Source organism: Xenopus tropicalis, chromosome 8 (assembly GCF_000004195.4).
Source record: "Xenopus tropicalis strain Nigerian chromosome 8, UCB_Xtro_10.0, whole genome shotgun sequence".
Classification (NCBI taxonomy): Eukaryota; Metazoa; Chordata; class Amphibia; order Anura; family Pipidae; genus Xenopus; species Xenopus tropicalis.
The window spans coordinates 6328570-6355660 of NC_030684.2; the positions used below are offsets into that span (position 1 = coordinate 6328570).

General features: G+C 52.1%; 1 protein-coding gene across 5 annotated transcripts in view; it reads left to right on the plus strand.

Moving 5' to 3' along the window:
* Window positions 1–27091, plus strand: part of gpsm1 (G-protein signaling modulator 1) — a 70237-nt gene that overhangs the window by 7455 nt on the left and 35691 nt on the right. For 3 of the 5 annotated variants that reach the window (XM_031906851.1, XM_031906850.1, NM_001102928.1), the window contains 6 exon segments: window positions 19374–19595; window positions 20125–20260; window positions 22316–22458; window positions 22615–22738; window positions 23061–23176; window positions 26514–26669. In XM_031906851.1, the coding sequence (XP_031762711.1) occupies window positions 19374–19595; window positions 20125–20260; window positions 22316–22458; window positions 22615–22738; window positions 23061–23176; window positions 26514–26669 (897 nt within the window). 5 annotated transcript variants of the gene reach the window in all.

Below are 27091 nucleotides of genomic sequence, written 5' to 3' on the forward strand. Positions count from 1 at the left end.
GTGCCGGTCCCATAGGTGCCCAGTAATCTGTACCCGGAACTCACTGAGTAGCTTGGTGCCCGGTCCCATAGGTGCACAGTAATCTGTACCCGGAACTCACTGAGTAGCTCGGTGCCCGGTCCCATAGGTGCCCAGTAATCTGTACCCGGAACTCACTGAGTAGCTCGGTGCCGGTCCCATAGGTGCCCAGTAATCTGTACCCGGAACTCACTGAGTAGCTTGGTGCCCGGTCCCATAGGTGCCCAGTAATCTGTACCCGGAACTCACTGAGTAGCTCGGTGCTCGGTCCCATAGGTGCCCAGTAATCTGTACCTGGAACTCACTGAGTAGCTCAGTGCCCAGTAATCTGTACCCGGAACTCACTGAGTAGCTCGGTGCCCGGTCCCATAGGTGCCCAGTAATCTGTACCCGGAACTCACTGAGTAGCTCGGTGCCGGTCCCATAGGTGCCCAGTAATCTGTACCCGGAACTCACTGAGTAGCTTGGTGCCCGGTCCCATAGGTGCCCAGTAATCTGTACCCGGAACTCAATGAGTAGCTCGGTGCCCGGTCCCATAGGTGCCCAGTAATCTGTACCCAGAACTCACTGAGTAGCTCGGTGCCCGGTCCCATAGGTGCCCAGTAATCTGTACCCGGAACTCACTGAGTAGCTCGGTGCCCGGTCCCATAGGTGCCCAGTAATCTGTACCCGGAACTCACTGAGTAGCTCGGTGCCCGGTCCCATAGGTGCCCACTAATCTGCACCCGGAAGTCACTGAGTAGCTTGGTGCCCGGTCCCATAGGTGCCCAGTAATCTGTACCCCAGAACTCACTGAGTAGCTTGGTGCCCGGTCCCATAGGTGCCCAGTAATCTGTACCCGGAACTCACTGAGTAGCTTGGTGCCCGGTCCCATAGGTGCCCAGTAATCTATACCCCAGAACTCACTGAGTAGCTCGGTGCCCGGTCCCATAGGTGCCCAGTAATCTGTACCCGGAAGTCACTGAGTAGCTTGGTGCCCGGTCCCATAGGTGCCCAGTAATCTATAGCCCAGAACTCACTGAGTAGCTCGGTGCCCGGTCCCATAGGTGCCCAGTAATCTGTACCCAGAACTCACTGAGTAGCTTGGTGCCCGGTCCCATAGGTGCCCAGTAATCTGTACCCGGAACTCACTGAGTAGCTCGGTGCCCGGTCCCATAGGTGCCCAGTAATCTGTACCCCGGAACTCACTGAGTAGCTTGGTGCCCGGTCCCATAGGTGCCCAGTAATCTGTACCCCAGAACTCACTGAGTAGCTTGGTGCCCAGTCCCATAGGTGCCCAGTAATCTGTGCCCCAGAACTCACTGAGTAGCTCGGTGCCCGGTCCCATAGGTGCCCAGTAATCTGTACCCAGAAACTCACTGAGTAGCTTGGTGCCCGGTCCCATAGGTGCCCAGTAATCTGTACCCGGAACTCACTGAGTAGCTCGGTGCCCGGTCCCATAGGTGCCCAGTAATCTGTACCCGGAACTCACTGAGTAGCTCGGTGCCCGGTCCCATAGGTGCCCAGTAATCTGTACCCGGAACTCACTGAGTAGCTTGGTGCCCGGTCCCATAGGTGCCCAGTAATCTGTACCCGGAACTCACTGAGTAGCTCGGTGCCCGGTCCCATAGGTGCCCAGTAATCTGTACCCGGAACTCACTGAGTAGCTTGGTGCCCGGTCCCATAGGTGCCCAGTAATCTGTACCCCAGAACTCACTGAGTAGCTTGGTGCCCAGTCCCATAGGTGCCCAGTAATCTGTGCCCCAGAACTCACTGAGTAGCTCGGTGCCCGGTCCCATAGGTGCCCAGTAATCTGTACCCGGAACTCACTGAGTAGCTTGGTGCCCGGTCCCATAGGTGCCCAGTAATCTGTACCCGGAACTCACTGAGTAGCTCGGTGCCCGGTCCCATAGGTGCCCAGTAATCTGTACCCGGAACTCACTGAGTAGCTCGGTGCCCGGTCCCATAGGTGCCCAGTAATCTGTACCCGGAACTCACTGAGTAGCTTGGTGCCCGTCCCATAGGTGCCCAGTAATCTGTACCCGGAACTCACTGAGTAGCTTGGTGCCCGGTCCCATAGGTGCCCAGTAATCTGTACCCGGAACTCACTGAGTAGCTTGGTGCCCGGTCCCATAGGTGCCCAGTAATCTGTACCCGGAACTCACTGAGTAGCTCGGTGCCCGGTCCCATAGGTGCCCAGTAATCTGTACCCAGAACTCACTGAGTAGCTCGGTGCCCGGTCCCATAGGTGCCCAGTAATCTGTACCCGGAACTCACTGAGTAGCTTGGTGCCCGGTCCCATAGGTGCCCAGTAATCTGTACCCGGAACTCACTGAGTAGCTCGGTGCCCGGTCCCATAGGTGCCCAGTAATCTGTACCCGGAACTCACTGAGTAGCTTGGTGCCCGGTCCCATAGGTGCCCAGTAATCTGTACCCGGAACTCACTGAGTATCTCGGTGCCCGGTCCCATAGGTACCCAGTAATCTGTACCCGGAACTCACTGAGTAGCTCGGTGCCCAGTCCCATAGGTGCCCAGTAATCTGTGCCCCAGAACTCACTGAGAAGCTTGGTTCCCGGTCCCATAGGTGCCCAGTAATCTGTACCCGGAACTCACTGAGTAGCTTGGTGCCCGGTCCCATAGGTGCCCAGTAATCTGTACCCGGAACTCACTGAGTAGCTCGGTGCCGGTCCCATAGGTGCCCAGTAATCTGTACCCGGAACTCACTGAGTAGCTTGGTGCCCGGTCCCATAGGTGCACAGTAATCTGTACCCGGAACTCACTGAGTAGCTCGGTGCCCGGTCCCATAGGTGCCCAGTAATCTGTACCCGGAACTCACTGAGTAGCTCGGTGCTCGGTCCCATAGGTGCCCAGTAATCTGTACCTGGAACTCACTGAGTAGCTCAGTGCCCAGTAATCTGTACCCGGAAGTCACTGAGTAGCTCGGTGCCCGGTCCCATAGGTGCCCAGTAATCTGTACCCGGAACTCACTGAGTAGCTCGGTGCCGGTCCCATAGGTGCCCAGTAATCTGTACCCGGAACTCACTGAGTAGCTTGGTGCCCGGTCCCATAGGTGCCCAGTAATCTGTACCCGGAACTCAATGAGTAGCTCGGTGCCCGGTCCCATAGGTGCCCAGTAATCTGTACCCAGAACTCACTGAGTAGCTCGGTGCCCGGTCCCATAGGTGCCCAGTAATCTGTACCCGGAACTCACTGAGTAGCTCGGTGCCCGGTCCCATAGGTGCCCAGTAATCTGTACCCGGAACTCACTGAGTAGCTCGGTGCCCGGTCCCATAGGTGCCCAGTAATCTGTACCCGGAACTCACTGAGTAGCTCGGTGCCCGGTCCCATAGGTGCCCACTAATCTGCACCCGGAAGTCACTGAGTAGCTTGGTGCCCGGTCCCATAGGTGCCCAGTAATCTGTACCCCAGAACTCACTGAGTAGCTTGGTGCCCGGTCCCATAGGTGCCCAGTAATCTGTACCCGGAACTCACTGAGTAGCTTGGTGCCCGGTCCCATAGGTGCCCAGTAATCTGTACCCGGAAGTCACTGAGTAGCTCGGTGCCCGGTCCCATAGGTGCCCAGTAATCTGTACCCAGAACTCACTGAGTAGCTCGGTGCCCGGTCCCATAGGTGCCCAGTAATCTGTACCCCAGAACTCACTGAGTAGCTTGGTGCCCGGTCCCATAGGTGCCCAGTAATCTGTACCCGGAACTCACTGAGTAGCTTGGTGCCCGGTCCCATAGGTGCCCAGTAATCTGTACCCGGAAGTCACTGAGTAGCTCGGTGCCCGGTCCCATAGGTGCCCAGTAATCTGTACCCCAGAACTCACTGAGTAGCTCGGTGCCCGGTCCCATAGGTGCCCAGTAATCTGTACCCGGAACTCACTGAGTAGCTTGGTGCCCGGTCCCATAGGTGCCCAGTAATCTGTACCCGGAACTCACTGAGTAGCTCGGTGCCCGGTCCCATAGGTGCCCAGTAATCTGTACCCCAGAACTCACTGAGTAGCTCGGTGCCCGGTCCCATAGGTGCCCAGTAATCTGTACCCGGAAGTCACTGAGTAGCTTGGTGCCCGGTCCCATAGGTGCCCAGTAATCTATACCCCAGAACTCACTGAGTAGCTCGGTGCCCGGTCCCATAGGTGCCCAGTAATCTGTACCCGGAAGTCACTGAGTAGCTTGGTGCCCGGTCCCATAGGTGCCCAGTAATCTATAGCCCAGAACTCACTGAGTAGCTCGGTGCCCGGTCCCATAGGTGCCCAGTAATCTGTACCCAGAACTCACTGAGTAGCTTGGTGCCCGGTCCCATAGGTGCCCAGTAATCTGTACCCGGAACTCACTGAGTAGCTCGGTGCCCGGTCCCATAGGTGCCCAGTAATCTGTACCCGGAACTCACTGAGTAGCTCGGTGCCCGGTCCCATAGGTGCCCAGTAATCTGTACCCCAGAACTCACTGAGTAGCTTGGTGCCCGGTCCCATAGGTGCCCAGTAATCTGTACCCGGAACTCACTGAGTAGCTCGGTGCCCGGTCCCATAGGTGCCCAGTAATCTGTACCCCAGAACTCACTGAGTAGCTTGGTGCCCGGTCCCATAGGTGCCCAGTAATCTGTACCCGGAACTCACTGAGTAGCTTGGTGCCCGGTCCCATAGGTGCCCAGTAATCTGTACCCGGAACTCACTGAGTAGCTCGGTGCCCGGTCCCATAGGTGCCCAGTAATCTGTACCCGGAACTCACTGAGTAGCTTGGTGCCCGGTCCCATAGGTGCCCAGTAATCTGTACCCGGAACTCACTGAGTAGCTTGGTGCCCAGTCCCATAGGTGCCCAGTAATCTGTACCCCAGAACTCACTGAGTAGCTTGGTGCCCGGTCCCATAGGTGCCCAGTAATCTGTACCCGGAACTCACTGAGTAGCTTGGTGCCCGGTCCCATAGGTGCCCAGTAATCTGTACCCGGAAGTCACTGAGTAGCTCGGTGCCCGGTCCCATAGGTGCCCAGTAATCTGTACCCCAGAACTCACTGAGTAGCTCGGTGCCCGGTCCCATAGGTGCCCAGTAATCTGTACCCGGAACTCACTGAGTAGCTTGGTGCCCGGTCCCATAGGTGCCCAGTAATCTGTACCCGGAACTCACTGAGTAGCTCGGTGCCCGGTCCCATAGGTGCCCAGTAATCTGTACCCCAGAACTCACTGAGTAGCTCGGTGCCCGGTCCCATAGGTGCCCAGTAATCTGTACCCGGAAGTCACTGAGTAGCTTGGTGCCCGGTCCCATAGGTGCCCAGTAATCTATACCCCAGAACTCACTGAGTAGCTCGGTGCCCGGTCCCATAGGTGCCCAGTAATCTGTACCCGGAAGTCACTGAGTAGCTTGGTGCCCGGTCCCATAGGTGCCCAGTAATCTATAGCCCAGAACTCACTGAGTAGCTCGGTGCCCGGTCCCATAGGTGCCCAGTAATCTGTACCCAGAACTCACTGAGTAGCTTGGTGCCCGGTCCCATAGGTGCCCAGTAATCTGTACCCGGAACTCACTGAGTAGCTCGGTGCCCGGTCCCATAGGTGCCCAGTAATCTGTACCCGGAACTCACTGAGTAGCTCGGTGCCCGGTCCCATAGGTGCCCCAGTAATCTGTACCCCAGAACTCACTGAGTAGCTTGGTGCCCGGTCCCATAGGTGCCCAGTAATCTGTACCCGGAACTCACTGAGTAGCTCGGTGCCCGGTCCCATAGGTGCCCAGTAATCTGTACCCCAGAACTCACTGAGTAGCTTGGTGCCCGGTCCCATAGGTGCCCAGTAATCTGTACCCGGAACTCACTGAGTAGCTTGGTGCCCGGTCCCATAGGTGCCCAGTAATCTGTACCCGGAACTCACTGAGTAGCTCGGTGCCCGGTCCCATAGGTGCCCAGTAATCTGTACCCGGAACTCACTGAGTAGCTTGGTGCCCGGTCCCATAGGTGCCCAGTAATCTGTACCCGGAACTCACTGAGTAGCTTGGTGCCCAGTCCCATAGGTGCCCAGTAATCTGTGCCCCAGAACTCACTGAGTAGCTCGGTGCCCGGTCCCATAGGTGCCCAGTAATCTGTACCCAGAACTCACTGAGTAGCTTGGTGCCCGGTCCCATAGGTGCCCAGTAATCTGTACCCGGAACTCACTGAGTAGCTCGGTGCCCGGTCCCATAGGTGCCCAGTAATCTGTACCCGGAACTCACTGAGTAGCTCGGTGCCCGGTCCCATAGGTGCCCAGTAATCTGTACCCGGAACTCACTGAGTAGCTTGGTGCCCGGTCCCATAGGTGCCCAGTAATCTGTACCCGGAACTCACTGAGTAGCTCGGTGCCCGGTCCCATAGGTGCCCAGTAATCTGTACCCGGAACTCACTGAGTAGCTTGGTGCCCGTCCCATAGGTGCCCAGTAATCTGTACCCCAGAACTCACTGAGTAGCTTGGTGCCCAGTCCCATAGGTGCCCAGTAATCTGTGCCCCAGAACTCACTGAGTAGCTCGGTGCCCGGTCCCATAGGTGCCCAGTAATCTGTACCCGGAACTCACTGAGTAGCTTGGTGCCCGGTCCCATAGGTGCCCAGTAATCTGTACCCGGAACTCACTGAGTAGCTCGGTGCCCGGTCCCATAGGTGCCCAGTAATCTGTACCCGGAACTCACTGAGTAGCTCGGTGCCCGGTCCCATAGGTGCCCAGTAATCTGTACCCGGAACTCACTGAGTAGCTTGGTGCCCGGTCCCATAGGTGCCCAGTAATCTGTACCCGGAACTCACTGAGTAGCTTGGTGCCCGGTCCCATAGGTGCCCAGTAATCTGTACCCGGAACTCACTGAGTAGCTTGGTGCCCGGTCCCATAGGTGCCCAGTAATCTGTACCCGGAACTCACTGAGTAGCTCGGTGCCCGGTCCCATAGGTGCCCAGTAATCTGTACCCAGAACTCACTGAGTAGCTCGGTGCCCGGTCCCATAGGTGCCCAGTAATCTGTACCCGGAACTCACTGAGTAGCTTGGTGCCCGGTCCCATAGGTGCCCAGTAATCTGTACCCGGAACTCACTGAGTAGCTCGGTGCCCGGTCCCATAGGTGCCCAGTAATCTGTACCCGGAACTCACTGAGTAGCTCGGTGCCCGGTAGGTCGGAGCAAAGAATCCCATTAAGGAACAAAAATATTTTTTTTCTTCAATACTTTCCTTTTAATGACTTTCCCATAATTATATGTAATTATTTCTTGCATAATGGCACCGTTAGGGTTTCCATGGCGATCAAGCACCTCACTATTAGTCTTTGTAACCGGCAGCATTTTCCTTTTGTCTTGTGATTGTCATGGCCGCCTTTCCTCTCTGTCACTGGTTTCCCTGAGGGGAAGGGCGGCCCGGGGGCATCTAAGGACAGAACTGAGTTTATTACCCCTCACTGCTACTATAGGCACCATCTCTCCCTACTATACCTGCTATCCCACAGCCCCAGTCCCTTCCCAGAGGCTATTATCCCCCCACTGCTACTATAGGCACCATCTCTCCCTACTATACCTGCTATCCCACAGCCCCAGTCCCTTCCCAGAGGCTATTATCCCCCCCACTGTTACTATAGGCACCATCTCTCCCTACTATACCTGCTATCCCACAGCCCCAGTCCCTTCCCAGAGGCTATTATCCCCTCACTGCTACTATAGGCACCATCTCTCCCTACTATACCTGCTATCCCACAGCCCCAGTCCCTTCCCAGAGGCTATTATCCCCCACTGCTACTATAGGCACCATCTCTCCCTACTATACCTGCTATCCCACAACCCCAGTCCCTTCCCAGAGGCTATTATCCCCCCACTGCTACTATAGGCACCATCTCTCCCTACTATACCTGCTATCCCACAGCCCCAGTCCCTTCCCAGAGGCTATTATCCCACTGCTACTATAGGCACCATCTCTCCCTACTATACCTGCTATCCCACAGCCCCAGTCCCTTCCCAGAGGCTATTATCCCCCCACTGCTACTATAGGCACCATCTCTCCCTACTATACCTGCTATCCCACAGCCCCAGTCCCTTCCCAGAGGCTATTATCCCCCCACTGCTACTATAGGCACCATCTCTCCCTACTATACCTGCTATCCCACAGCCCCAGTCCCTTCCCAGAGGCTATTATCCCACTGCTACTATAGGCACCATCTCTCCCTACTATACCTGCTATCCCACAGCCCCAGTCCCTTCCCAGAGGCTATTATCCCACTGCTACTATAGGCACCATCTCTCCCTACTATACCTGCTATCCCACAGCCCCAGTCCCTTCCCAGAGGCTATTATCCCCCCCACTGCTACTATAGGCACCATCTCTCCCTACTATACCTGCTATCCCACAGCCCCAGTCCCTTCCCAGAGGCTATTATCCCCCCACTGTTACTATAGGCACCATCTCTCCCTACTATACCTGCTATCCCACAGCCCCAGTCCCTTCCCAGAGGCTATTATCCCCCCACTGTTACTATAGGCACCATCTCTCCCTACTATACCTGCTATCCCACAGCCCCAGTCCCTTCCCAGAGGCTATTATCCCCCCACTGCTACTATAGGCACCATCTCTCCCTACTATACCTGCTATCCCACAGCCCCAGTCCCTTCCCAGAGGCTATTATCCCCCCACTGCTACTATAGGCACCATCTCTCCCTACTATACCTGCTATCCCACAGCCCCAGTCCCTTCCCAGAGGCTATTATCCCCCCACTGCTACTATAGGCACCATCTCTCCCTACTATACCTGCTATCCCACAGCCCCAGTCCCTTCCCAGAGGCTATTATCCCCCCACTGCTACTATAGGCACCATCTCTCCCTACTATACCTGTTATCCCACAGCCCCAGTCCCAGTGACTTTTAAATCTCAGTGTGTGGGAAACACAGAGAATGTCAGTATTTTTGCAGTTAAAGTGGAAAGTCAGTGATGTTCATCTGTTCTACATTTACTGTAACCACTTCTCTTTCACAAGTCAGCAAAACCATTCCACAGGCTGTTTGGTATTAACTTATTTACTGCAGTCACAGAGCCCAGAATCCCAGCTGAACAGAATATCGGGGGGTCGAGCAGTGTAATGAGTGTCATAGTTCCAGGGGTACCCAGGGCACAAATAAGCACTCACCCCAAATCCCCCCCTAACTGGCCTTCAGGCTGGGCCCCCTTAGCCCATAACAAGGTTACAGATATATAGAAACATTGGGGTAACAGTCACCCCGCTATAGTTCCAGGGGTACCAAGGGCACAAATAAGCACTCACCCCAAATCCCCCCCTAACTGGCCTTCAGGCTGGGCCCCCTTAGCCCATAACAAGGTTACAGATATATAGAAACATTGGGGTAACAGTCACCCCGCTATAGTTCCAGGGGTACCCAGGGCACAAATAAGCACTCACCCCAAATCCCCCCCTAACTGGCCTTCAGGCTGGGCCCCCTTAGCCCATAACAAGGTTACAGATATATAGAAACATTGGGGTAACAGTCACCCCGCTATAGTTCCAGGGGTACCCAGGGCACAAATAAGCACTCACCCCAAATCCCCCCTAACTGGCCTTCAGGCTGGGCCCCCTTAGCCCATAACAAGGTTACAGATATATAGAAACATTGGGGTAACAGTCACCCCGCTATAGTTCCAGGGGTACCCAGGGCACAAATAAGCACTCACCCCAAATCCCCCCTAACTGGCCTTCAGGCTGGGCCCCCTTAGCCCATAACAAGGTTACAGATATATAGAAACATTGGGGTAACAGTCACCCCGCTATAGTTCCAGGGGTACCCAGGGCACAAATAAGCACTCACCCCAAATCCCCCCCTAACTGGCCTTCAGGCTGGGCCCCCTTAGCCCATAACAAGGTTACAGATATATAAAAACATTGGGGTAACAGTCACCCCGCTATAGTTCCAGGGGTACCCAGGGCACAAATAAGCACTCACCCCAAATCCCCCCTAACTGGCCTTCAGGCTGGGCCCCCTTAGCCCATAACAAGGTTACAGATATATAGAAACATTGGGGTAACAGTCACCCTGCTATAGTTCCAGGGGTACCCAGGGCACAAGCACTCACCCCAAATCCCCCCCTAACTGGCCTTCAGGCTGGGCCCCCTTAGCCCATAACAAGGTTACAGATATATAGAAACATTGGGGTAACAGTCACCCTGCTATAGTTCCAGGGGTACCCAGGGCACAAATAAGCACTCACCCCAAATCCCCCCTAACTGGCCTTCAGGCTGGGCCCCCTTAGCCCATAACAAGGTTACAGATATATAGAAACATTGGGGTAACAGTCACCCCGCTATAGTTCCAGGGGTACCCAGGGCACAAATAAGCACTCACCCCAAATCCCCCCCTAACTGGCCTTCAGGCTGGGCCCCCTTAGCCCATAACAAGGTTACAGATATATAGAAACATTGGGGTAACAGTCACCCCGCTATAGTTCCAGGGGTACCCAGGGCACAAATAAGCACTCACCCCAAATCCCCCCCTAACTGGCCTTCAGGCTGGGCCCCCTTAGCCCATAACAAGGTTACAGATATATAGAAACATTGGGGTAACAGTCACCCTGCTATAGTTCCAGGGGTACCCAGGGCACAAATAAGCACTCACCCCAAATCCCCCCCTAACTGGCCTTCAGGCTGGGCCCCCTTAGCCCATAACAAGGTTACAGATATATAGAAACATTGGGGTAACAGACAAGTAATAATATTTACACAACACACGGTACATTGGGCCAGACATTCGGTTCTGGTGCCGGCGCCAGGGAAACATATGCTGAGAGGGAAATGAGCCCCGAGTACAACATGACAGTGTTTGCCCACGTGCCCCGCGCTTCCCGGGCGCTGCCAGTTATGGAGCGAGTGAATCCAACCCACACACAGACGCGCGGCACTCGGTGCCAAGATTCTCTAAGAACATTGGATTCTGCATATAATTCTAGGGAAATCTATGGGTGATGAGGGTGTTTGGCATATACGGAGCCCTGAGCCAAACTTAGGGGGCTGTTCCTGCTGAATTGTGCTTAGTACAGGGGAATCCCTATGTGCCATAGTTTTATGGTATCTCTCTGTACAGGCTATGAGCCAAACTTAGGGGGCTGTTCCTGCTGAATTGTGCTTAGTACAGGGGAATCCCTATGTGCCATAGTTTTATGGTATCTCTCTGTACAGGCTATGGGCAAACTTAGGGGGCTGTTCCTGCTGAATTGTGCTTAGTACAGGGGAATCCCTATGTGCCATAGTTTTATGGTATCTCTCTGTACAGGCTATGAGCCAAACTTAGGGGGCTGTTCCTGCTGAATTGTGCTTAGTACAGGGGAATCCCTATGTGCCATAGTTTTATGGTATCTCTCTGTACAGGCTATGGGCAAACTTAGGGGGCTGTTCCTGCTGAATTGTGCTTAGTACAGGGGAATCCCTATGTGCCATAGTTTTATGGTATCTCCCTGTAATGGCTATGGGCAAACTTAGGGGGCTGTTCCTGCTGAATTGTGCTTAGTACAGGGGAATCCCTATGTGCCATAGTTTTATGGTATCTCTCTGTACAGGCTATGAGCAAACTTAGGGGGCTGTTCCTGCTGAATTGTGCTTAGTACAGGGGAATCCCTATGTGCCATAGTTTTATGGTATCTCTCTGTACAGGCTATGGGCAAACTTAGGGGGCTGTTCCTGCTCAATTGTGCTTAGTACAGGGGAATCCCTATGTGCCATAGTTTTATGGTATCTCTCTGTACAGGCTATGAGCAAACTTAGGGGGCTGTTCCTGCTGAATTGTGCTTAGTACAGGGGAATCCCTATGTGCCATAGTTTTATGGTATCTCTCTGTACAGGCTATGAGCAAACTTAGGGGGCTGTTCCTGCTGAATTGTGCTTAGTACAGGGATTGTGGCACTGTAGTTCAGTAGTGAGTATGTTGCTGGGCAGTGGGACCGGGCAGTAATATGGGACTGGGCATCGTTTGCTTTCTCCGCTGAGCAGGAGAGGAAGGAAGGAAGTAATCGTTGCTATGTAAGAGGATTAGGGGGAGAGGATTGCCCTGGATGAGGGTAATTACACAGGAACCATAACAGGAAGGCGCTGATGCCCCAGTCACTCTCTCCGGCGGCTCCGCTCTCTCACATTGGGTTCCAGGCTGGGAATTGTCTCTTTATTGTTGCACTTTGTGTGTCTCCCCATAGATCAGAGTGAGAGATTTGTGTTCCCATCGCCCCCCCCCATGGTTACTAAGTATCTGCCTATAATACACGGCCAGTTAGTGCCCGGCTTCTGCTGGTCATGTGGGGTCGGCGCCTTCATTCAGCCAATTGTGAGAAAGCGCTTGCTGGGGCCCCAAAATGTAACGTCTACAGCATTGGTCCGGCCACCTTTGGGCGGCTTGTAGAACCGGTCTCTTTGGGCGGTCTGTCGGACAGGTCTCTTTGGGCGGCCTGTCGGACAGGTCTCTTTGGGCGGCCTGTCGGACAGGTCTCTTTGGGCGGCCTGTAGGACAGGTCTCTTTGGGCGGCCTGTAGGACAGGTCTCTTTGGGCGGCCTGTAGGACAGGTCTTGGCGCCTGTAGGACAGGTCTCTTTGGGCGGCCTGTAGGACAGGTCTCTTTGGGCGGCCTGTAGGACAGGTCTCTTTGGGCGGCCTGTAGGACAGGTCTCTTTGGGCGGCCTGTAGGACAGGTCTCTTTGGGCGGCCTGTAGGACAGGTCTCTTTGGGCGGCCTGTAGGACAGGTCTCTTTGGGCGGCCTGTAGGACAGGTCTCTTTGGGCGGCCTGTAGGACAGGTCTCTTTGGGCGGCCTGTAGGACAGGTCTCTTTGGGCGGCCTGTAGGACAGGTCTCTGGGCTAGGGTCTTGGGCGGCCTGTAGGACAGGTCTCTTTGGGCGGCCTGTAGGACAGGTCTCTTTGGGCGGCCTGTAGGACTGGTCTCCTTGGGCGGCCTGTAGGACAGGTCTCTTTGGGCGGCCTGTAGGACAGGTCTCTTTGGGCGGCCTGTAGGACTGGTCTCCTTGGGCGGCCTGTAGGACAGGTCTCTTTGGGCGGCCTGTAGGACAGGTCTCTTTGGGCGGCCTGTAGGACAGGTCTCTTTGGGCGGCCTGTAGGACAGGTCTCTTTGGGCGGCCTGTAGGACAGGTCTCTTTGGGCGGCCTGTAGGACAGGTCTCTTTGGGCGGCCTGTAGGACTGGTCTCCTTGGGAACCTGAGGAGATATATTCATTCTTTAATCGGGGCCCCTACCCACAATTCCTTGCAGCAGTGACCTTGGGTTTTACCATGAAACCCCCAATTCACTGAGACTATGAATTAAATGGGATTAAATCATATTTTGGGGCTACTGAGACTTGTTGGCCAACGTCTGCATCAAAGTTCTAAGACCTAAGTTCTAGGTCCGTGCTGAAGGCATATTCAAGCCCATGTGACTGATATCTGGCTGAGTGTTGGCCAGTTATGGCCAGTGGGTTGGTGGCCCCTCCCCCTGCAGTAGAAATGTGGCAGTTTGAGGTGACAGCATATGGCTCGGTAGATCCGCTTTGCACTGATAGCAGAGATTTGCCGGATCAGAAGGGATTCAGGGATAAGGGCATTAGGGGCAACTGTCTGGTACTGGGCGCGGGCAGAGTGCGACGGGGCACGGAACCCCAGAGCCGGCAGAACCTCGGCATCATCAGTAGGAAACCTGATTGGCTACAGGGAAGCGCGGCCGGTTCCTTTGGGCACCAACCTGGCACAGTCGGATCTAGTACATTTGGGAAGAGTGGGTTGTTGTAAGAAGAGCTGACACTCCGCTTGGGTTGGGTGAGGGTGCCGAGGTGCCAAGGGAAGGGTAACTAGGGTTACTACAGGGCGGGCTCGGTTGCCCACACAATGCCCGACGCGGGGATGAAAGGGGATACGTCCAGCCTGAGCCTGGGGGAGAAGGCAGTGTGCCGGATTGTGCACTGTGGGCCCCGCCCAAGGGTTCTACTCCTGCCCCTGGCTCTGGAACTGTGGCTCTACGTCCAGAAGACCCGGAACATGCAAAAAAAGAGGTACTGTATAGTATCCTTATAGTAGGTTACACATACCCACCCTTGTATCCTTATAGTAGGTTACACATACCCACCCTTGTATCCTTATAGTAGGTTACACATACCCACCCTTGTATCCTTATAGTAGGTTACACATACCCACCCTTGTATCCTTATAGTAGGTTATACATACCCACCCTTGTATCCTTATAGTAGGTTACACATACCCACCCTTGTATCCTTATAGTAGGTTACACATACCCACCCTTGTATCCTTATAGTAGGTTATACATACCCACCCTTGTATCCTTATAGTAGGTTACACATACCCACCCTTGTATCCTTATAGTAGGTTACACATACCCACCCTTGTATCCTTATAGTAGGTTACACATACCCACCCTTGTATCCTTATAGTAGGTTACACATACCCACCCTTGTATCCTTATAGTAGGTTACACATACCCACCCTTGTATCCTTATAGTAGGTTATACATACCCACCCTTGTATCCTTATATAGTGTATTTGTAACCTACTATAAGGATACAAGGGTGGGCATGTATAACCTACTATAAGGATACAAGGGTGGGTATGTGTAACCTACTATAAGGATACAAGGGTGGGTATGTATAACCTACTATAAGGATACAAGGGTGGGTATGTGTAACCTACTATAAGGATACAAGGGTGGGCATGTATAACCTACTATAAGGATACAAGGGTGGGTATGTGTAACCTACTATAAGGATACAAGGGTGGGTATGTATAACCTACTATATCTTTATATCTGTATATCCATGGATATATCTGTATATCTATATATCTATGTACCTATATATCCGTATATCTATGTATCTGTATATCCGTATATCTATGTATCTATATATCCGTATATCTATGTATCTATATATCTATGTATCTATATATCTATATATCTATATATCCGTATATCTATGTATCTATATATCTATGTATCTATATATCCGTATATCTATGTATCTATGTATCTATATATCTATGTATCTATATATCTATATATCTATATATCCGTATATCTATGTATCTATATATCTATGTATCTATATATCCGTATATCTATGTATCTATATATCTATGTATCTATATATCTATATATCCGTATATCTATGTATCTGTATATCCGTATATCTATGTATCTATGTATCTATATCTATGTATCTATGTATCTATATATCCGTATATCTATGTATCTATGTATCTATATATCTATATATCTATGTATCTATGTATCTATATATCCGTATATCTATGTATCTATATATCTATGTATCTATATATCTATATATCTATATATCCGTATATCTATGTATCTATATATCTATATATCTATATATCCGTATATCTATGTATCTATATATCTATATATCTATATATCCGTATATCTATGTATCTATATATCTATGTATCTATATATCCGTATATCTATGTATCTATATATCTATGTATCCGTATATCTATGTATCTATGTATCTGTATATCCGTATATCTATGTATCTATGTATCTATATATCTATATATCTATGTATCTATATATCTATATATCCGTATATCTATGTATCTATATATCTATGTATCTATATATCCGTATATCTATGTATCTATATATCTATATATCTATGTATCTATATATCTATATATCCGTATATCTATGTATCTATATATCTATGTATCTATATATCCGTATATCTATATATCTATATATCTATGTATCTATATATCTATATATCCGTATATCTATGTATCTATGTATCTGTATATCCGTATATCTATGTATCTATGTATCTATGTATCTATATATCTATGTATCTATATATCCGTATATCTATGTATCTATATATCTATATATCTATATATCTATATATCCGTATATCTATGTATCTATATATCTATATATCTATGTATCTATATATCTATATATCTATATATCCGTATATCTATGTATCTATATATCTATATATCTATATATCCGTATATCTATGTATCTATGTATCTATATATCTATATATCCGTATACACACACAGTATAGGGAGGTGCAGGTGTGCCTGTACCGGGGCCTGGGGCTGCACATTCCGGCACATTCTCTCCCCAATGCCAAACAGCGAGTGGGAATAAAGCGCAGGGGATTGTGGGGGCCGGGGGGGGGGATTGTGGGGGCCGGGGGGGGGGATAAAGGGCCCCATTGTGCTGAATGAAAGGCTGTATTTATAGTGGAAGTGAATGGGACGGCTCAGAGCTGCGAGACTGTTTATTGTTCTCTCACTCGGCCGTTTCCTCCCCATTGTGTCTCGCCCCGGGGCAGCTCAGCAGGAAGGTCATTGCCCCAAAGGGACAACTTTGCCTTTAAATGAAGGATTGCAGTCCGTTTATATTTACGGGCCAGAACCAACTGTGGGGACCTTGACCCCCCAACCCAGATTTGTACTTGGTTTGACCCACAACTGCCCTATCCGCAGCCACCTTTACTCAGGAAGTGCTCTCGCTGCAAACTGGAAGTGACATCATCAGAAGTGGGCGGGGTTAGAAAATAAAAACATTTTAAAAACCCCGCCCACAACTCCGCTTTTCTTGGGGTACCTGATCTGCAGGTACCTGGCTCTTGCTGAGCTGATGGTGAAATCCCCTTTCCCCCAGTCTCAGTGAATGGCTTCTTTTGGCCAATGCTGCCTTTATACTGAAAGCCTATTGGTTTGTACGCGGCCAGTAATAGCAGGGCCCCAATACTACTGGTCACTTGGGCCCGCTGGCTGGTTGGTTGACCCCGGCTAATAGTAAAATGTGGGTCCCAATGAAAAATGACCCTCCTTTGCATGTGCTCCGCCCTCAGCCACTCCCAGGTTATGCTGAAACCCTGCCCAATAACCACAAGCCCCGCCCCTTTACAACCCATGAATCGGACTATTCCATTTTAGGGCACCCCCCCTGACACAGAGCCCTGACTGGAACCCCTCTGATAGTGGCCCTGTCCCTTATCAAGCCCATGCCCTTAATTAATTTGGTTGTCTTTCTCTGTACCTTTTTCAGCAAAACTGGTTGGAAATCCCCCTATTACTGCTCCGCCTCCTGCAGTGACCACAAGGGGTACTTACAGGCAGTGGCCACTTATGGTTCTCGCCCCACCTGTATAGGGGGCAATTAATAGACATAATTGTAATCTAATGCATTATGGGAAGCAAGGAGTGGGCATTATTGCCTGTATTATCTCTGTATCAGTGCTGGGGGCTAGCAAGGCAAGTTTGCCCAGGTGCAGTAACCCATGGCAACCAATAAAATGTTTGCACGGGGGGGGGGGTTGCGGGGAGTTGTTAGCGGCCGCGCAGCTCCAGGCTTTCTCTGTTCAAGGACAAATAAACACTGAGCGGGATTGTGCTGCTCCCAGCGCTGGTGCAAGGTTACCATGGCAACGCAGGAAGGAGCCCCTCATTTCTGGGATGTGTAACATTCTTTGGTTGCAGCGAAACACTGACGGGTGGGATCCAGACCCCGGTTATTACTGCATTAAGGGTCTGGCTCGAGTCTCTCTGCCGCAAAAGCCTGTTCCTTCCATAGGGAAAATGTCTTTCATCCAGTCTTTCCCTCTTGTTGCCCCTCCCTTTGCCCCTGTAACTGCCCCTACTCTTCTGGGAAGGTTCCCACTAGATGGTGGAACAGTGTTGCTGGGAGTTGCTCCCATTCAGCCACAAGAGCATTAGTCAGGTTGGGCAGTGATGTTGGGGATCAGGCTCACAGTCGGGGTTCCATCCCACAGGGGTCAGTTGGGTTGGGCTCAGGGCTCAGTCAGGGAAGGTTCCCACTAGATGGTGGAACAGTGTTGCTGGGAGTTGCTCCCATTCAGCCACAAGAGCATTAGTCAGGTTGGGCAGTGATGTTGGGGATCAGGCTCACAGTCGGGGTTCCATCCCACAGGGGGCCAGTTGGGTTGGGCTCAGGGCTCAGTCAGGGAAGGTTCCCACTAGATGGTGGAACAGTGTTGCTGGGAGTTGCTCCCATTCAGCCACAAGAGCATTAGTCAGGTTGGGCAGTGATGTTGGGGATCAGGCTCACAGTCGGGGTTCCATCCCACAGGGGCCAGTTGGGTTGGGCTCAGGGCTCAGTCAGGGAAGGTTCCCACTAGATGGTGGAACAGTGTTGCTGGGAGTTGCTCCCATTCAGCCACAAGAGCATTAGTCAGGTTGGGCACTGATGTTGGGGATCAGGCTCACAGTCGGGGTTCCATCCCACAGGGGCCAGTTGGGTTGGGCTCAGGGCTCAGTCAGGGAAGGTTCCCACTAGATGTTGGAACAGTGTTGCTGGGAGTTGCTCCCATTCAGCCACAAGAGCATTAGTCAGGTTGGGCAGTGATGTTGGGGATCAGGCTCACAGTCGGGGTTCCATCCCACAGGGGGCAGTTGGGTTGGGCTCAGGGCTCAGTCAGGGAAGGTTCCCACTAGATGGTGGAACAGTGTTGCTGGGAGTTTCTCCCATTCAGCCACAAGAGCATTAGTCAGGTTGGGCAGTGATGTTGGGGATCAGGCTCACAGTTGGGGTTCCATCCCACAGGGGCCAGTTGGGTTGGGCTCAGGGCTCAGTCAGGGAAGGTTCCCACTAGATGGTGGAACAGTGTTGCTGGGAGTTGCTCCCATTCAGCCACAAGAGCATTAGTCAGGTTGGGCAGTGATGTTGGGGATCAGGCTCACAGTCGGGGTTCCATCCCACAGGGGGTCAGTTGGGTTGGGCTCAGTCAGGTTCTCTGTGCATGGGGGCTATTGGGGCTAATAGGGCAGTAGGTACGGCCCAGGCATTCTGTAGGCACCTCTGAAGTCCGGTTTGAGTCGGTTGAACTGACAGCGGCTCAGTGTGAGGCAGTGAAGGCCACATTCAGGCTCGGGGTGGGCGTATTGTGTGATCCGACTTGCTAAAAATGACTTGTTACGTAGATTTGGGAGGCATTTCCTGAGCCTGTGAAGGAACCTCTGTTAGTCCGACAGCTTTTCCGAGGGTCATTCTGAGGCAGAGAGAACAGGCGGAACCAGGGTCCCTCAGGTCTGATGGATTCTCAATCCCTTCCAAACCAAAAAGGGCAAAGATAACGAACCCAAATGTTCTGCTCATGTTTTTTATTCTTGGAATGGAACCGACACGTAACCCCAAGGGCCAGGCCTCTCACTTATAAGGATTTCATACTATTTCAATGAGGTTTTGTTGAACCTGAAGGTAACATCTCCTGGAGTTCCGGTGGGTCCATATTCCCTTGGAGAACAGATCAGTTCATAGACCCTTGAGGGGAAGCTGAGTGTTTGTTGGGGTTCAGGGGTGCTAATCTGGGCTACTGAGGTTAATGTTAATGTCCTCCTTACTGACCCACCGACGGTTCTTCTCCCGTTGCCAGGATGGAGGCCTCCTGCTTGGAGTTGGCACTGGAAGGGGAACGCCTGTGCAAGGCCGGCGATTTCAAAGCTGGAGCCGTTTTCTTCGAAGCCGCGGTGCAGGTCGGGACGGAAGACCTGAAGACGCTTAGTGCCATCTACAGTCAGCTCGGCAACGCTTACTTCTACCTGAAGGAGTTCTCCAAGGCTCTGGAATACCACAAGCATGACCTGACGTTGGCCAGGTAAGTGCCCCAAGGTGCCTCAGGAATTACGGGATCTAGTGACCCATTTGTGGTGCTTCACAGTTAAGAATCCATAATATGCTCAGTAGGGTTAATCACGTGACCTATAGTAGTGGTCTTTTGACTTTTTCAGTTGTAGACCCCCCTTTAGTGTCCAACTCTTGGTCAGGGCTATCACCACAGTTGACCTTCCAGATAGGTTTCAATGAGGCCAAATAGACATTTTGCCCCAATCTGCCTCTATTTGCCCCCCATGCTTCATTGATAGGTCGTTCATTGCTGCTTTCATGATGATATAGTTATTGGGGGGGGGATCCGGTGTCCGTCATTCGTAGCCAGAGTCTATTTTATATCTAGGTGGTGCCAAAGGAGAGAGACTATTGGCCAGTCCTGAGTCATTAGTGTGGGCAGCATGACTGTAACCAACTAACAACAGGTTGGTGCACAGAAGAGATAATCCCTCATTTCCGCCCCCCCTGTTATTGTGGCCCCCGGGACACTCCCTCATGGGGCTTTTATTTCATTGCAGGTCCATCGGAGACCACATTGGAGAAGCCAAGGCCAGCGGGAACCTGTGCAATACCCTCAAGATCCTGGGCCAGTACGACGAGGCCATTGCTTGCTGCCAGAGGCACTTGGATATTTCCTTAGAGCAGGGAGACAGGGTAAGGGCAGGAACCAAATGGGGCTTTTTCTACCCTCTTCCCCTCAGGGGGCAGTGTCAGAGCGAGGGGCACCAAGGACCCATGCCTCACAGTGCAACCTATGGGGCATAAAAACACTTTGCAACTTGCCCAAGGTGTAAATTAGACCGTTGGGTCTGCTGCCTCCCCTCATGAATACAACACCCCCACAGGCAGCACTGTATTCACTGGGGTGGCCACTGGTCTCTGTGCTCCAAAACAGAGAGACCTTCAGCAATTCAAAGAGAGTCAGGGTCAGACTGGGCCGGAAGGGAATAAATCCGGTGGGTCCGAACCAGTCAGCTGCCTCCCCTCACTCTCATGAATACAACACCCCCGAACATAGGCAGCACTGTATTCACTGGGGTGGCCACTGGTTTCTGTGCTCCAAAACAGAGAGACCTTCAGCAATTCAAAGAGAGTCAGGGTCAGACTGGGCCGGAAGGGAATAAATCCGGTGGGTCCGAACCAGTCAGCTGCCTCCCCTCACTCTCATGAATACAACACCCCCGAACATAGGCAGCACTGTATTCACTGGGGTGGCCACTGGTTTCTGTGCTCCAAAACAGAGAGACCTTCAGCAATTCAAAGAGAGTCAGGGTCAGACTGGGCCGGAAGGGAATAAATCCGATGGGTCCGAACCAGTCAGCTGCCTCCCCTCACTCTCATGAATACAACACCCCCGAACACAGGCAGCACTGTATTCACTGGTGTCTGTGCTCCAAAACAGAGAGACCTTCAGCAATTCAAAGAGAGTCAGGGTCAGACTGGGCCGGAAGGGAATACATCCGGTGGGTCCGAACCAGTCGGCTGCCTCCCCTCACTCTCATGAATACAACACCCCCGAACACAGGCAGCACTGTATTCACTGGGGTGGCCACTGGTCTCTGTGCTCCAAAACAGAGAGACCTTCAGCAATTCGAAGAGAGTCAGGGTCAGACTGGGCCGGAAGGGAATACATCCGATGGGTCCGAACCAGTCAGCTGCCTCCCCTCACTCTCATGAATACAACACCCCCGAACATAGGCAGCACTGTATTCACTGGGGTGGCCACTGGTTTCTGTGCTCCAAAACAGAGAGACCTTCAGCAATTCAAAGAGAGTCAGGGTCAGACTGGGCCGGAAGGGAATAAATCCGATGGGTCCGAACCAGTCAGCTGCCTCCCCTCACTCTCATGAATACAACACCCCCGAACACAGGCAGCACTGTATTCACTGGTGTCTGTGCTCCAAAACAGAGAGACCTTCAGCAATTCAAAGAGAGTCAGGGTCAGACTGGGCCGGAAGGGAATACATCCGGTGGGTCCGAACCAGTCGGCTGCCTCCCCTCACTCTCATGAATACAACACCCCCGAACACAGGCAGCACTGTATTCACTGGGGTGGCCACTGGTCTCTGTGCTCCAAAACAGAGAGACCTTCAGCAATTCGAAGAGAGTCAGGGTCAGACTGGGCCGGAAGGGAATACATCCGGTGGGTCCGAACCAGTCGGCTGCCTCCCCTCACTCTCATGAATACAACACCCCCGAACACAGGCAGCACTGTATTCACTGGGGTGGCCACTGGTCTCTGTGCTCCAAAACAGAGAGACCTTCAGCAATTCGAAGAGAGTCAGGGTCAGACTGGGCCGGAAGGGAATAAATCCGGTGGGTCTGACCCAGTCAGCTGCCTCCCCCCAACTTCTGCCACATTTCCCCCCATCACGGAGGCAAGGAGGAAGTGCAATACGTTGTTGGGGGGGGAGGGGGGTTGCTAATCGTGGCTGGGGTGGGGGGGGGGGCGGCAGCCCTGGTTGGTCCCGGAGACCCCATTCGGACCCTGAAGAGTGGAAGTCAGTGTGCAAAGTGCAAAAAATGTCAGATAACTGTTAAGTCACTCTGACCCCTAGTGGGCAACTGAGATAACTGCTTTGTATCTTAATAAACTAAAGCTTTACTTGCCCTATAGCTCACACTCCCTGTAGTGCAAACTCTCCTTAGTGCACACTCAGCCATTGTAGCTGATAGAACTGCTAATAGATGTTTAATATTCACTTCCAGGTGGGCGAGGCGCGAGCCCTGTATAACGCCGGCAATGTGTTCCACGCCAGGGGGAAGCAGTTAAGCTGGAATATGCCCCAGATACCCGGAGACCTGTCCGAGGAAGTCAAGGAGACTCTAGAGAAAGCCACCGAGTATTACCAGTAAGTGCTCCCTCTGCAGGCCGAAGAGCTGACATTCACAGCCTCTTACCTGTTCGGTGATGTCATAGTGTGTGACATCATTACGCAGGTAGGTGAGTGGTTATATTTCCCCTGCCCTATGATGGTTGGCCAACATGGGCTGTTTCTCCGTTACAGAAGGAACTTGGCATTGGTCAAAGAGTTGGGGGACCGGGCCGCCCAAGGTCGGGCATATGGAAACCTCGGCAACACCCACTACCTCCTGGGCAACTTCAGCGAGGCCATTGCCTTCCATAAAGAGGTAAGTAGAACACTTGTTGGAGAAAGCCCTCTTTATACTGGGGCTCCATTGGCTGACGGGTATCTCCCCTTCTGATTGGGTCTTGTTCAGATACCAATAGGGAAGCTCAGAAACTCTTTTGGGGGGACTGTGAGGTTGTGGGTCCTGATAGGTCTGTTAGGGAGCCCTATGTCATATGACTATTGGCCCAGGAAGGGTTCTGGTAGCCACATTAAATCCACCATGTGGGTGGCCATATTGGGCAAGTGTTTCCCTGCCAATCAGTGTATGATATTTTAGTATTTCTCCCTAAGGAAAAAAAATGGCTCTCTCCTTTCTACAGAGATTGGCCATAGCCAAGGAATTCGGAGACAAGGCGGCCGAGAGGCGGGCCTACAGCAACCTGGGAAACGCCCACATATTCCTGGGGAAGTTCGATGTATCCGCAGAGTATTACAAGTACGTTACGTTTTATTATAATAATAATATACAGTCGGGTCAATTATATCCTTATAAACGGTGCTTAGTGATGTCATCAGTTATAATCGGAGCTTAGTGATGTCATTTCTGTCACATGACTCACTGAAACTTGTATATTATAATAAAGTACCCCCTGTTGTAAAATATAAGGATATTAGAAGTCACCTCGGAGTTCCATGACTCGTCCTTTGGCCTCATCCCTTTATATGGTCATGGAACTCCTCAGTGACTTATAATATCCTTATATTATACAACAGGGGGCACTCTATTCACTATATATTATAAGGAACTCCTCAGTGACTTATAATATCCTTATATTTTACAACAGGGGGCACTCTATTCACTATATATTATAAGGAACTCCTCAGTGACTTATAATATCCTTATATTTTACAAGAGGGGGCACTTTATTCACTATATATTATAAGGAACCCCTCGGGGGCTTATAATATCCCTATATGTTACAATAGGGGGCACTTTATTCACTATATATTATAAGGAACCCCTCGAGGGCTTATAATATCCCTATATGTTACAATAGGGGGCACTTTATTCACTATATATTATAAGGAACCCCTCGGGGGCTTATAATATTCCTATATGTTACAATAGGGGGCACTTTATTCACTATATATTATAAGGAACCCCTCGGGGGCTTATAATATCCCTATATGTTACAATAGGGGGCACTTTATTCACTATATATTATAAGGAACTCCTCGGGGGCTTATAATATCCCTATATGTTACAATAGGGGGCACTTTATTCACTATATATTATAAGGAACCCCTCGGGGGCTTATAATATCCCTATATGTTACAATAGGGGGCACTTTATTCACTATATATTATAAGGAACCCCTCGGGGGCTTATAATATCCCTATATGTTACAATAGGGGGCACTTTATTCACTATATATTATAAGGAACCCCTCAGGGGCTTATAATATCCCTATATGTTACAATAGGGGGTACTTTATTCACTATATATTATAAGGAACCCCTCGGGGGCTTATAATATCCCTATATGTTACAATAGGGGGCACTTTATTCACTATATATTATAAGGAACCCCTCGGGGCTTATAATATCCCTATATGTTACAATAGGGGGCACTTTATTCACTATATATTATAAGGAACTCCTCGGGGGCTTATAATATCCCTATATGTTACAATAGGGGGTACTTTATTCACTATATATTATAAGGAACTCCTCGGGGGCTTATAATATCCCTATATGTTACAATAGGGGGCACTTTATTCACTATATATTATAAGGAACCCCTCGGGGGCTTATAATATCCCTATATGTTACAATAGGGGGTACTTTATTCACTATATTATTAACCTTTCTGTGAGTGCAGCACGTATAGGGTGCCCAGGGTGGCCGGAAGGGCTAGAACCTTCTCTAGAGCAGTATGGCAACAGCAGGACAAGATGGTCACTTATTAACCCCGGTGTCCAACCAGCAGTCCTTCTTGTGCTGTTGATCGGCCCCTTCCCAGTAGTCATGGGTTGTTATGTGTGTAGGTGTAAGTGGGGTTCCAGTAGGGTGGGCACCCTGGCCCTCTAGTTACCCCACCCTCTATAGACCAGCTGGACAGTAAAGATGGCCATACACTGTAACCACCTAAATGATCAAATTAAACCATCAACGATCTGATAGGTCCCCGATCCAGTAAGAAATCAAACTGGGCCAATCAAGGTCAGGACAGATCTAGGCCCATTGGGGGTGCCCATACACGGGCAGATAAGATCTAATGGACCTGAATTGGCAGCTAAAATCTGCCCGTGTAATGGGCACCTTAAGGGCATGTTAGTGATACCCTACGGCGTTGCCTTCCTGCCCTCCCTCCATTACTCAGCAGCTTTAGTTAATCAGGATTTCCTACAGTAAATGGGCGGGCTGTTAGGCTGCTCTATTCCAGCGCCCCTTGTGACCTTGCCTCTGCCAATGGAAACTGAGAGCCGGGAAATGTGCCCCCCGCAGGCTGTTCCGCCACAGACAGTGTGCCCCCTGCAGGCTGTTCCGCCACAGACAGTGTGCCCCCTGCAGGCTGTTCCGCCACAGACAGTGTGCCCCCTGCAGGCTGTTCCGCCACAGACAGTGTGCCCCCCGTAGGCTGCTCCGCCACAGACAGTGTGCCCCCCGCAGGCCTTTCCACTACAGACAGTGTGCCCCCCGCAGGCTGCTCCGCCACAGACAGTGTGCCCCCCGCAGGCCTTTCCACTACAGACAGTGTGCCCCCCGCAGGCTGCTCCGCCACAGACAGTGTGCCCCCCGCAGGCTGTTCCGCCACAGACAGTGTGCCCCCCGCAGGCTGCTCCGCCACAGACAGTGTGCCCCCCGCAGGCTGTTCCGCCACAGACAGTGTGCCCCCCGCAGGCTGCTCCGCCACAGACAGTGTGCCCCCCGCAGGCTGCTCCGCGACAGACAGTGTGCCCCCCGCAGGCTGTTCCGCCACAGACAGTGTGCCCCCCGCAGGCCTTTCCACTCCAGACAGTGTGCCCCCCGCAGGCCTTTCCACTACAGACAGTGTGCCCCCCGCAGGCCTTTCCACTACAGACAGTGTGCCCCCCGCAGGCCTTTCCACTACAGACAGTGTGCCCCCCGCAGGCCTTTCCACTACAGACAGTGTGCCCCCCGCAGGCCTTTCCACTACAGACAGTGTGCCCCCCGCAGGCCTTTCCACTACAGACAGTGTGCCCCCCGCAGGCTGTTCCGCCACAGACAGTGTGCCCCCCGCAGGCCTTTCCACTCCAGACAGTGTGCCCCCCGCAGGCCTTTCCACTACAGACAGTGTGCCCCCCGCAGGCCTTTCCACTACAGACAGTGTGCCCCCCGCAGGCCTTTCCACTACAGACAGTGTGCCCCCCGCAGGCCTTTCCACTACAGACAGTGTGCCCCCCGCAGGCCTTTCCACTACAGACAGTGTGCCCCCCGCAGGCCTTTCCACTACAGACAGTGTGCCCCCCGCAGGCCTTTCCACTACAGACAGTGTGCCCCCCGCAGGCCTTTCCACTACAGACAGTGTGCCCCCCGCAGGCCTTTCCACTACAGACAGTGTGCCCCCCGCAGGCTGCTCCGCCACAGATAGTGTGCCCCCCGCAGGCTGCTCCGCCACAGACAGTGTGCCCTTGCCCCGGGCACTAACACATTCCCTGTTACACTATCAGCGGAACCACTGCAGCCCCCAAGGTGAAAGGGTTATACTGGGAACTGGGCGTTGGCACTGCCTATAGGAATACTACCCCTTTAGTCATGTGACCGAGTAGGGGGTTATTGTTTTAATCAGCTTTTTCCTCTTTCCCCAGGAAAACCCTGCAGCTCTCCCGGCAGCTGAAAGACCAGGCGGTGGAGGCCCAGGCTTGTTACAGTCTGGGAAACACTTACACCCTCCTGCGCGACTACGAGCGGGCGATAGACTTCCACCTCAAGCACCTCTGCATAGCGCAGGAACTGGGGGACCGGTGAGTGGGTGCGCCGCTTCCACCCTCTCCTTCCTCCGGGAATGGGAATCCCAGGGGGGCTGTAAGGTGCCACAGACAGTCACTATTTATTGGGCTGGGGGGGCTGTTTGTGCCTCTGGGTACTGGGAATGCCAGGGGGCTGTAAGGTGCCACAGACAGTCACTATTTATTGGGCTGGGGGGGCTGTTTGTGCCTCTGGGTACTGGGAATGCCAGGGGGGCTGTAAGGTGCCACAGACAGTCACTATTTATTGGGCTGGGGGGGCTGTTTGTGCCTCTAGGTACTGGGAATGCCAGGGGGGCTGTAAGGTGCCACAGACAGTCACTATTTATTGGGCTGGGGGGGGGGGCTGTTTGTGCCTCTGGGTACTGGGAATGCCAGGGGGGCTGTAAGGTGCCACAGACAGTCACTATTTATTGGGC